Consider the following 13,713-nt stretch of genomic DNA (forward strand, 5'->3'; position numbering starts at 1 on the left):
ATCGACGAGATGAGGTCGTTTTCCCGTACAAAATCGAAAGACCATCCAAAGTTAGATTCATTCTAGAATCATGTTGTTGTTGTTTATGAAAGAAAACACTATTTGACATAAATAGGAAACTCATATGAAGTAAGTGCCAATGAAAGTGCTAAAAAACGTTTTGCATTATGATTTTTAAAGGACTCTTTTCCGAGCGCATTTTCACGCTATAATAGTGATAAGACTATATATTCATAGACTGAAAATGACAGTTATGCTCGCATATGAACCTCCTCATAGAACAGATATACAATGGTATAATCACATCAAATGAAATTATTGGTTTTTCAACAAAGGGCGCGTTTAATTAGATCATTTTGTAAGGTTTGACCCCTCTCTTTGTTGTACTTGATCATCAAAGGCTGCTTTGACTAATAACGTCTACAAAAAAATATGTGTAGAAAAAAGGAATAACCTTACTACCTAAGTCATCGAGGGGGAAACTGTCATTTGCATATCAGCTTGTTTGTTCTTCTTTTTTATTTTTTATTTTTCTATAAGGTTAGTATTTACTACAACTTGCAATTAGCTTTTAATTGCAATACTTAAAGGTGCTTTGACAGGAGGAATATAACAGTAAAGAGAAATATTTCTTATTTACATCTTGTCTTTCATCATCACAAATAAAAGCAGAAAATAGGTTTTGATTTTGCTTGATATTATGATTATATTACAACTTTGAGAGTATTGTTTCACCTTCCTTGATACTGCAGTAGGTGTGAGGACGAGTTCATTAAACTCATTTGAGGTAGAAACAAAACCAGTTTTACATATACAAAAATACATTTCTAAGAATTTCCAAAAAATTATCTAAAACAAAACTGGCATTTCAAACTCAATTTGGAAGGTATTTATTCGAGGGTTAATGGGACAGTCACCAGGTACCGGCCGCAGGTGGGTGGTGTTTCTCTCGGTGGGTGTTTTTTCTCTCGGGGTGGGGTGGGGTGGGGGTGGGGGGGTCCTTCATCACCAGAAACTACCACGTACTTTTATGACTAAATCTATAAATAGGACGTAGAGTACTATCAAAACATACCAAACCAAATATAATGAAGTAAAGCGGGATAAATCGTTAACAAGAACAATAGAGACATCTCAAGAGGTGCGATGGAGACAGCTTTTCAAGTCAATGGATCAGCCACAACCCCCATACCATCCCGTATACCCTGCCAAAAATCCGTGTAACTAAAAATATATAGCAGTTACAAACTCACACTTCATGCGGTGTTTAGGATTGTTGTTTGCTACTAACATTAACATGATGAAATGATGATTTGACAATTTATAAAAACAAAACGAACTACCATTTATCACTTTTCTACGATTGACATCATTAATTTCCGGTACTACGCGCTTTGATAACAACTGTGAAATACAACAGGATTATATAAAGGGTGCATTGTAACTACTTACTCATTCTAACCCGATTGAGCATTAAGAACACAAGATGTCGCTAGGGTTGTATATATATCGGTACTACGAGCCAGGTAAGTAGTATAAGATGATCACATATTTTCTATTTTCTATTTCTTTTTTCAACAGAACATTTAACAGAACACATTATGTTTCAGTCACATATTCTCAATGTTCACACAATTTGTTTGCTTGGTTTGACATGTTTTTACATTCTTATAAATACTAGATCATAGGAGAAACCATTACCATTATACCATTATTGTCATATACCTCCTCACTCCATATAACGCGGATAATGGCTGTATGATCTGTTCTGTCATAATGTACCCGTTTTGTTTAACCAATGACTTGGCTGTAATAGAACTAAGGAAGCAGTTGATTACAATCGTCTGACATTTTCTTTGTAAAATCAGTTTGCATTGTGTTGTGGAATAATTGTGTATCTGTATTCCCAAGAGAAACATGCGGATTTTTAGATATATCTGAACGTTCAAGGAGGTTAAGGCATCCAAATTCGTGATTGTTGATTATCAAATTTTCAAATTGTAAAAGACACTCGGTTAACCTCTTTTTTAAGAAACCCTTAAATAACATGAATTAGATAAACATTATAGCCAACCACTACACCTTAAGGAACCTTTATTTTAAATGGCAAGAGCTATGTATTATATCATTGATCAATTCGAGGCCCTACAGAGTCGAGGAAATATAGGCCTGCTGTATTATATTGTATACCTCGAGGGGCTACTATTGTGGGGGTTCCTGCAGGATCGGGGGTTGTCTCCGGCTAATGGGGACACTGAAGACACGATAATTGATCTGCTGCCCTCATTGCAACATTCGGAATCTTATATTTATCTCTACTTCCTACCTACCTTGCTAGAATGTCAAGGTCACAGGGGTCAAATGTATTTGCATGTTTTAACAGGTTCTTTTGAATTACTTCAATAGTCTTAGATACTGATTAACTTTATGTAACAAACGTGATATTTGTACAAGGTGATCCGTGCTATGAGGCAAGTACACCAACATACCTTATCTCTAGCACATATACGCACATGCATGCTTACACAACACACACGAAGGCACGTCCTTACAAGACCTAAGCTGTTAATATAAAAATAAACTAAAAAGTACCAGGTGAGTGATATAGGCCAAAAGCAACATATATCTACAATATATCACTGCCCTGCGGTTAAAATGTTGTCTGAAACATTTTTTTACATTTATTTGTTTTTGAGAGAAAATGTCGATGCCGGTTCTTAAATTACATTCCAAACACAGTGAAATGCGTCTTATACCTACTAATTTATAATAGTAAATGTATAACGATGTACACGACGTTTTATTGCCACTCACGATATACTCCACCTTTTACTGGTAGCGTAACTCTGCCTTTTATTAGTCAATGCTACTGGAAAATATTCACTTGATTGATATAATATTTTAGCATTCTTCTTGAGGTGTTATTAGGTGTGTTTTTTGGTGAGTTTTGGGGAACATTGTAGAAAATTGCTCTGATGCTCACAATCCAGCAATTTGGATATATTTCGTTTCTTTTCCCACTTGTCTACTCTTTCCACTCGGCGTTGTCTCCTCTTAGTACCCGTCTTCATAGGACCTTGGCTGGTGTGAGGGCATTTATCCCTACACAAGCAAATAAATAATGACTTCGTTTATGGTCAAACAAATGTGAGAATACAGTGTTCTTCAAGTGTACAAATGTCCATATCCAAGTGGATTTCAAATAAGTCTTTTTAGTTATCAGTTTTAAAGCAACGACTTCTATAAAAATAAAGTTGTAATAAATTAATTTACAGTCTATGCCAACACTTTAACAACTTTATACATTTATACCTTAGCAGATGTTTACAACCCCGCAGGTTTGATATTGGCATGATCTGTTAAGACGTTGTTACTAAAGATATACTTTTATTGTTTATAACGGCGTTAGCGCCCATATTTCAAGGATTTCCATGATTTTTACAAAGGTTCGCAGTTGACATGTTCTAAATAAGTTAGAGCGAAAATGTTTACAGTTAAGGGTTTCTTTACATATTTCCATGGTTTTCACAAAAGTTCGCAGTTGACATGCTTTTAACAAAGTTAGAGCGACATGTTTACAGTTAACGGTCAGGGTTATCTTAATTCAAATAATAAATTGGCATTTGAGTATGTCAGAGGTTATACAGAACCAGAATACGAATGTTACTCACTTTCTCTAACTTTCAAGCTGATCAAGCAATCATTTATCTTAAAGTTAATTTACATATTTGATTTGCCAGTCGGAAAGTGTTTGCAAATACTTCCGTTTACATCGTATTTCGTCGTTTATTACTATGCTCAGAAGTGTGCCTGGCAGATAAAGTGTCAGGACCCGAGCTCTCGGAATGAGGACCTTATTGTGGTTTGACCTAGATTGCCATGGCGGCTGTCGTCGATTACAAAGCAGAATAGACTTATCTTTCTGGAACACAAGGTCTTATTTTCCTTTTTGTTTTTTGAAAAGACTGTATGTAAATCATCCCTTTGTCCTTATTTTGTCACAGTGTAATCAATTTTGTGTTGGAATTATGGGTTTCGTTTTGTTTGTTTGTTTTTTCCGTCGAGGATTTACTATCAGTTGTCAGATATTCTAATTCAAAATATACCGTACACATTAACAGAAATTATTTGTAATTTACGGAGTATAAGTCGAGTAAAATTATGTTTGCCTTACTCATTTCTTCATTATGATTTAAATTGAATATTGAATTTAACTTCAGCCTCATATCATGACCGTAAACACTTTCAATTTCGACAAAGGCGAACACAGGTGTAGCTAAAAGCGAATGTCTTTGTAGTATTGTAGAAATCAGTTGCGCAGGTGCGAGGTGGTGTCTAATGGGGATAGGGATAACTACTGAGCAAGGGTATTTGCGATCGGATGACCAATCTGGATTGGGACAACTACTTGAGCAAGGGTATTTGAGATCGGTTGTCCAATCGGGATTGGGACAACTTTTTGAGCAAGGGTATCTGACATGTTGTCCATCGATGATTGAGGCAATGGCCAACACCAGGGAAACTAAGAGAAGGAAGGAGAAGATAGAAACTGTTTCATCTATTAGAGTAACAGAACAAGTGTGCTCCCCTTGTGCTCAAAGTAAACAGCACAGAAGAAACCCCCCAATTTTCAGTTACATCATTTCAGTAGCATCGCAAGAGTATGTACAGAGATTCACCGAAGAAATGACTGTCGTCTTTGGCGTCAACTGATAAGAAGAAGGTTGATTGGCATGGTTTTGTTTTCTACTCTCCCTGTTTACAATACGGTCGGGGATCGAAAAAGACTGAATCTGTTGTTACCCATTGCATGTAACGTAAGAGGCGACTTATGGCAGAACCCCCTGCAGAATAGGGAATTTTCTATTTTGCCCTTTACTTGGGAACACAGAAGCGACCGAAATAAATCTGCTACACCCATTACAATATTTTGGACCTTTATGTTTCTCTTTACTATTTACTTATTTTTATTTCACTGCACCGTCCTGGTCAATACGTCACCTTTTGATTAATGTTAATTGTTCGTCCAGGTGAAAATAAAATGGTTCCGTCCCCAGGCCAGGACATACCAAAGTCCTTAAAATGGTAGCTATTTTTACTTGCCTAATGTTCAGAATGTATGGTAATGGCAACAACTGGTTCATCCGTCATTAGTATAATGTTACAGGACGGAACTATATGCTGGTTGTCTTCGGCATGGTACTTCAATGAGAAAGCATTATAAAATCGGCATCAGAACCGCTCTATTAAAGTAAGCATATACACCTTCATAGTCTGTATCCGGCACACATATGCACAACACATATGGAGGCAAGTCCTTAAATGAACTTAGCTGTTGATAGGACATTTAACCATTTACAACCTATAACCTAGTCCCTGTTTATAAACGGGTACTTTAAACATACTGTTTGAATAAAATGACAAAATGTACTTAATTTTCATGGCAGTAAACAAAGTAGTAGAATTGTTTATTGATTTTAAATGAGGATGAATTGATATCATTTAATATTTGTACAATGACGACGCTAAAAGTGAAGTATAATACAATTTTAACAGAAAACCAATAAAACGGAAGCACCTTTTTCACAAATGTGTTTGTAGATGTAGAAAACGAGGACCGTGCGATCATTTCCTTCATGTAGGGCACATTAGAAGTGCCAAAGGTCAAGGTTATGAATAGCTGAACCATATGTAGAACCANACACTGTAAGATTATCCAGTAGAGCAACAATATGTACATTCAGATAATAAATGTTGTTTTCTGTTCTCTTTTGCAGTTCCTTTGTTGCACGTGTCCGGTTATGGTGAAGCCCAATTGCGACAATTAGCATCGCTTCTGGCAGGTAGGTAACTCACATGTATAGCATTGTTATATTATATGATTTATTTGACCTGAAATTGACTAATGTCACAAAGGAATACAAATATTCGAAAAGCTTTTCACATCACTTAATTCATTAAGTATTTTTCCAAATTCACTTATTTATCGATGAAGATTTACAGTTACTAGATCATCCAAGCAGCCAAGGCTTCAGTAGTTACTAGTTTTTTCTCCTTACGTTGAATTGTTTTCTTATGTAAATATATATCAAGAGTGAACTTCATTTTGATTGCAAACAAAGGTCAATCCATTTATACTACTACATAGGTAGCAGGATTCAAATGATTTTTTCATATTTAAGAAAAACATTATTAAAGCGCTTCAAAGTGAATGCTGAAAGTGCAAAACATATGATTACCTCTAAAAAGTAAATTAGCAGTAATCAGTGGAGGAAGAACTATATCAGTACAACACTTATTTTGAACCATAATGAAACTTGTCGTTTAAAACATTTTAGTTGGTGAATTTATTGTGGAAGGTGTTACATGAAGTACACCTTTAAAATGTCTTGTTGGGTTAGTTGTCAAAGTTAAAAAATTGTGACGTCATAAGAGTTTATAGGCATCTTTTCCTTCGGTTCGCACATATGAATGGATTTGATTTTACTGATCTTATCTTGAGTACCACCACTGAGGAGTCCTTCATAGACCGATGTCCATATAGAATAATAATACTTACTTTGACCTACTAAATTGACTTACTTCCATTTCTAAATTGTGCAGGTTTTTTTCTCAATATTTCCAGTGTTTTATGTTATACTGTGAAAAGATGTGTACTATTGGATGATGGTTACCTCATCTGGGACATTTACACGCTCAGCGCATATGTTTGGATTTTCAGAAATGTATTCGGGTTCATAATGTTTCCGTTAAAAAATGTTTGCGTTCAGGTGTTCAGACCTTCCCTAGATTTTCCTGACGACCCTCGACAATTTTCACCTATTTCTATCTTAAATTAATTTAATATCCCGGTGAAACTCAGTCACTAATTATAATGTACTTTTGTCCTGTTCCATTACCCTGGCCCAACTCTTGATAGCTTAATAGCTACCGAGTGTGAACAAATGCATTGCAAAATTTGATACAAATTATAAAAATAAACCAATAAAAAATAAAACAAAAAAAATAAAGATATCTGCCTTCCGACTTACATGTATTTTTCTGGCATGTTACCCGAAACACACATAATGTTTGTTTTGGCCTTAATAATTTCTTCAGTTCATCTTCGGGCCGCGCAGACCAAGTGGTTAAGGTGTCTGACATTCTGCTACCACTAGCCCTTCACCACTTTTTCGTGGGTCCGAGGCCTACGTGGGGCAGTCGCCAGGTACTGGCCGCTGGACGTAAAACACAAAAAAAAAAGTTCATATGGTTCCCTACCGCGTCTTTGTATTCCAATATTGTTCCTATCTGTTGACGGTATTATGCATTGATTGTTCTATTTCATTTCGTTGCAGGCGGTGGACAGGTCCAGTTGTGGCAATTCCTTTTGGAGCTACTAACAGACGGAGCGAACGACTGTTGTATAAAGTGGGAGGGACCAAACGGCGAGTTCCGCATGACTGATCCAGAGGAAGTCGCCAAACGGTGGGGAAGTCGCAAAAACAAACCCAACATGAATTACGACAAGTTAAGCAGAGCGTTAAGATATTACTATGACAAAATGATACTCACTAAGGTTCAAGGTAAACGGTATACATATAAGTTCAATTTCAAAATGATTCTTGAATCAAACAAAAGAGTATCAGGTTCAATAACCAACTCCCTTGATTGGAACTCCCGTGTTGGAGTGGAAGGCCGCTTTCTTCAACACCTGCAGTTCCGTGACTCGGTATCATCCTTATTACCGATTGACCGATACGTACAGTCCCGACTAGATCGTAGGATGCCGTACCCGATGACCAATTTCGATCGAGGACATCCTCCATTGCTACAGTTTGAACATGATCGCTCCCCTCCCTCTGAAAGGTTTGATTATTCCTCTGCAGGATCCTCTACCGGACATATCTCACCCGTTTCCTCGGTGTCCTCACACCCTCTGCACCAGGAACCGCCCACCTACGTCACAACAGCACAGTCACAGAGCGAGTTCCTACCTCCCTGTTCCTGCTACCCGGCCTGTCAGTCAGGGCAGAGTTCATTGCCTTACGCACATTACTAGCGGCTTCCGGTACCTCTTTGTAAAATCACATTCATTCTCATGATCTCGTCCGATGACACTGCTCCAAACACGCATGTCAATCAAACAATGTATATTAGCAGAGATATATACTTTACATCCATATCCTGTTTTTGTAAACTTATAAATGATAGTCCATTACGCGGTCTATTCATAATAAGGCGTCGTCCATTGAACACTTACCAGTCTTGTTGTCTATCCTATTTTATATGATTTAAAGCGTCGTGGTCTGAATAACATTAACAATTATGTTCTGTCCGTTTAGTCCCTCTTCTTCTTTCTACATTAAGGTTATAACTGCAATAGTGTTTTGCTGTTTAGTTATTTATCCATTGGTCCAATATGATGACACATAATTGCCATCGACTTAGGGCTATCGACATAACTCTTACAAGTTGATATCAGAAATGTGACACCATAATCCTAGAAACCCTCTAACAAGCAGATGCTTTCACTTCTGTATCTGCTTGATTCGTTTATCAGATAGATAATATCGCTGGAAATAAGACCTGGGGGATTCAGATCAATGGACAGGAAAAGTAGGTAGTATTATAACATCATGATATAAAGGAAGCTTAGCACAGTGGTTGCTATTCCTGACTCGACACTTTAAAGATTTATTGTGGCATACAAAACAACATGTTGACTTAATTGCCATGAAAATTATGATGGCATTCAAAAGTATGTCTACTTAAAATACACTGTTGGCTTGGTTAATATCGTGAGAAGAGCCCAGAAGTATCTACAATTAAAAATCATACTTAGAGTTTTATTTCATCATGAGAATAGCAAAAGTGACATACAAGTTATCTGTCGTGAATTTGGAACGTAATATCTTATGATGTTTTGGGGTTTTTGAGATGGATGATGCTTTGGAATTTTCGATTCGAAAGACTCTCTTAAAGGATCTTTTAGAGCTTTTGATTGAGAAGAAGCTTTGGAGTCTTCGAATTGGAACACTTTTTCCTATCAGGTTTTTAATTTCTCAGTTTGGTAGATTTTTTTTCCATGACGCTTTAGAGTTTTTTGAAATCTTCGGTGATGTACAACATATATCTTTGACCAGTGCATTGTGCACTTGTTTGACTGTTTCGTTGTAGTTTATGTTTCATTGCCAATTTCAAAGTGACGACGTTAATGTCCGTAAATGATGATTAAGTAATTAGTTTTCATAACATTGAGCGCATATATTTTGGGATTGTGGCCAGTAATATGTATAATCTCAAATCATTCATATTTTTTATTTTTATATACAAATCAACATTTTATACTAGTTTACCATGAAGATAAGCACTTACTTGAATCATAATTTAGATGAATAGTCTCGTAATTATTGTTTATTTTTGATAAATTCCATATAATTTATTAAGTGGTTTTCATGTTTTATTTTCTTCTTCTTTTTTAAACGAATGACTTATATAAGTGGGTTTATTTTTAATTATTAATATTTCTTTTTCAAAAACGCACATGACATACAAACGTATCACTAAATAGTAAGGTATGGTTTGTTTGTAATATAATGGACACATTCGGTTCATTCTGTATATTAACATACCTTAGATCAATTTTCAAGGAGTACATGCATTTAATTTAGCAGAAACTTTACCACGAATATAAGGACTTGTTTGAATCGTCCTTCAGTTGAATTGTATCGTAATCAACGTCTATGTTTTAATCATTCCATATAGCTAATGAAGTAGACTTTGTCCTTTTTTAACAAATTACTTTTATAAAATATTATTTTCTTTTAAATATTAACACATTTACCTCGAGAACGTATTAAAATAACTATATCTGAATAGGTTATGCTTAGAAAACAAAATACCAAGGAATCCCTCGGAAAGAAGTAGTATAGTAATAGTGATGGACATGCTAAGATGATTCGTTTATTATCGGAACCCCTCGGAAAGAAGTAGAATAGTAATAGTGATAAGACATGCTAAAAGAATTCTTATATTTTCGGAACATATGCTTTAAATATCTATTGATGCAATTATTATTAAACGCCTTAAGTAGTATAGGTCGTGATTATATTTACATTCAATAGTAACATATCTCATATCAATTAAAAGTTTGATTTCATTTTTTTATATATACATATATCGTATGTTTACGTGCCTTTTTGTTAGAGATACGCGAATTGTGTGCTTATATAAATATGTCGACAATACAACGATATGTATACATGATTTGTGCAAAAAAAATAGAAAAGAGATGTTGCATTGAGGCTATTCTTTTCGAAAAAAGAACAATGAAACGGAGATAACACATGATTTGTTAATCTAGAAAAATCGTAGCAAGCCGCATAGGTTCTAGATAACCAATTTGTGATTATATAACACATCGGTGCTGTAGGATACTTACTGTGGACCATCCGTACTGTAAAATACTTATTTTGTCGCATCGGTGTTGTACATGTGTTACTGCTGTATAATACTTATTGTGATGTGTTACTGCTGTATAATACTTATTGTGATGTGTTACTGCTGTATAATACTTATTGTGATGTGTTACTGCTGTATAATACTTATTGTGATGTGTTACTGCTGTATAATACTTATTGTGATGTGTTACTGCTGTATAATACTTATTGTGATGTGTTACTGCTGTATAATACTTATTGTGATGTGTTACTGCTGTATAATACTTATTGTGATGTGTTACTGCTGTATAATACTTATTGTGATGTATCAGTGGTGTATAATACCATTTTTTCACATCAGTCCTGTGTTATATTGTGACAAATGAGTGCACTACTATATTGGTTTGGTACATCAGTGTTGTATAATACTTATTGTGATGTATCAGTGGTGTATAATACCAATTTTTTCACATCAGTCCTGTGTTATACTTGTGACAAACCAGTGCACTACTATATTGGTTTGGTACATCAGCGTCAGAGCTTAGTGTAAGGTGCAGGCGGTCACTTATCCAACTATTGACCACGCTCGACGTTGCCTACCTAGTGAGCGGGTCCCCGGGTTATACCGCATCACTGGAAAAGATAGTTTGCAAGTAAAGCAGTATTTCCCCCTCATATTCCGTCTTTGCGTATTGCAGAGTTATCTTCTCTTGTGAGCATGTATTGATTGTTACGTCATTGGTTTGTGAATGTAACGTCAACAATTTTTGAGAAAACGACGTTATTTTCTCACACAAACCAATGACGTAACAATCAATACCAGCTCACAGGAGAAGATAACTATGCAATACCGCAGCTGTTACACTTAGTGTACTAATAGTGACACGTTGGTACTGTAATCTATACAGGATTACCTTTCAGCAATAGTAGTTACTACCGTGTTGGTGGCACTGATGTATTGTGTTATTTAATATTGTTTCCTTTTATGACACAAACGTTACAAAAACCGATGTGGTTACAATGGATAGGGCACCGTTTACTACCGCTGTTTGATATAAGGGAGATAAATCTTGTATGTTCTGTACGAAACCAGTTTTGTGGCTACTTGGCAAAGGATTGACCTTTAACATTCCAACATATCACTATAATAGATATCCTGTTGACGTCATTACCTGTTGATTCGGTCTGGTTTAAACATGCCATTTCTGCGCAAATCCCATGTCACCTATACACTTGTTTGAGATTAAACGGGAGAAATCTTTAAGCAACACATTTTCAACAAAATATTTCTTATGGTTATTTCAGTCTGCATAGACGTTGGTAAGCCAATCAACAAAAATGTTTACTTGCTGTTTTTATCATTTTAATTAGGCTATGTCTGTTCTATATCTATTCAATGCTTTTCAAAAACTTTGTAGATAACAGCATTTGAAAAATGTTAGTTTATTTTACATGTAAATGTTATACATTTACTTGATATGTTATAAAGCATACGATAACATTCCACAGTGAGACTTTATCACTATAAATCAGTTTCACATACGATCTCGTTGACGTAGTGTTCTGTAGAAGACAAGTGTGTTTGTATGGTGTTGTTTACGATGTAACATTTACACGTTTTCAATGAAATCAATAGCTATTATGAATGACATTGCATATCATATACTGCAAACGTGGACATTTTGGAGGTGTGGAAATATTCCCGTTTTCCGCGTGGAGTTAATTAAAGCACGCGAATATAGGTTTAAAGATTACGTATTATAGATTTTAGAAAGTGAAAAAAAAATCAGAAAGCGAATAAAAATATATAGATTTCAGTAAGAAAATAAATATTAAAATATTATACATATGGTAAATATGTAGAATACATTTATTTCATAACCATTTTCAACGCGAAATTGTTCCCACCGCAATCAGTTTGATAAGTCTTCAAGCGAATATTACCACACGCGAGAAATTCCACTTTTTCAGTATATACCAGAATCACTGTGTCAAATTAATTACACATTGTACTGTGGATTCATGATGATGTTATTATGTTTGTTCAGAATTAAAATATTTTAAAATAAACACTGTGCTTTTGTTTGATTGTGCTTCACGTCTTATTAACATAGAGTTACAATTATATGATGAAGTGCCCCCTGTATGAAATTTGAAATGAATACATCATAATCCAATATGCTCCAAAATCAAATATGTCGAGAATCCCATAGAAATCGGTCAGCGCAATGCAGAGACATACATGTTATATTTTTATACACTGTATAAAAATCAAAACTGTATTTTTTTTAAAGAAAATTGTACAAATGATTTTGCTCTGAACATTATGCTATTTTATGCTTTTATACACTGTTCACTTGTCCTTATACTACTAATAAGCATGATCGTAAATTCCGGTGAATGAGACGTTTGTTTGACAGTAACGTCACAAGTTCAACTACTGAAGCAGCCACCATGGAAAGATTAGACCAGAGCGAGAATGGATATAGATTGCCAGATTGCGAATGAACATGAGCTTTTAGGAAGCAGATCATGTTTAAAATGGCGTCATGTAAATGGCATCCAGGAATATCAAATTTGTCAGAACTGTCAGACAATGTGTTGAATGGAAACTAAAGGTAAGGTTTGCGCTCTTCCTGAATTTTTATCATTATAATAATGTAGTAATGTGTCATATTTATTTGTTCATTTGGGGAACCTCTATCATTTCATGGCATTTTAAAGAAAATCGTCCGTCCCGTTTTTATGAAAGAACAGTTCAAGATCTTTGGTTGTTTTATCACAATGTACTTATTTAACTAATTTTAACGAAAAAAATATATAATATTTGAACTATTTTTTTTAAGAAAATTGTACAAATGATTATGATCTAAACATAATCGATAAAATTTGCTTGAAAAGTTAAGAAAATATCACGAAAACACAAGATTTTAACATTTCATTGCCAAAATAGAGACGTTGCCATGGCAACAAAACGATGAAAATGTCCAACGATTCAAGAAAAATTGAGAACTCATAGATTTTAATATTTCCGTTATATTAAAATAAAAATAAATCATATGTCCCGGATCTCGTTTTCATGGAAACGTATTCCATGTATAATGAAGTCGGCAAACATCGGCCAACATCGGGAAACTTCGTAATGTTGGAATTCCCCCTAATCTTGACGTCATTTTCGGTATGAGTTACCGCCCGTTGGGGAAACCCCGATTGTAAACCAAATGGCGACTATTGGTTATTTGCGCGGCCGTTTAAAGAAAATCTCGTCAAAATAAGGTATATCAGGGGCGGG

The 13,713-nt window shown here is 35.1% G+C and overlaps 1 protein-coding gene across 2 annotated transcripts in view; it reads left to right on the forward strand.

Moving 5' to 3' along the window:
• The window catches only part of LOC110450348, a 29,577-nt gene extending 19,240 nt beyond the window's left edge, over window positions 1-10,337 (forward strand). For both annotated transcript variants that reach the window (XM_021497825.1, XM_021497826.1), the window contains exons 3-4: window positions 5,778-5,843; window positions 7,338-10,337. In XM_021497825.1, coding sequence (XP_021353500.1) covers window positions 5,778-5,843; window positions 7,338-8,041 — 770 coding nt within the window. In that variant the 3' untranslated portion in view covers window positions 8,042-10,337. The remainder of the gene's footprint in view (window positions 1-5,777; window positions 5,844-7,337) is intronic.
• The last annotated feature ends 3,376 nt before the right edge of the window (window positions 10,338-13,713 follow it).

Source organism: Mizuhopecten yessoensis, unplaced genomic scaffold (genome assembly GCF_002113885.1).
Source record: "Mizuhopecten yessoensis strain PY_sf001 unplaced genomic scaffold, ASM211388v2 scaffold5185, whole genome shotgun sequence".
Taxonomy (NCBI): Eukaryota; Metazoa; Mollusca; class Bivalvia; order Pectinida; family Pectinidae; genus Mizuhopecten; species Mizuhopecten yessoensis.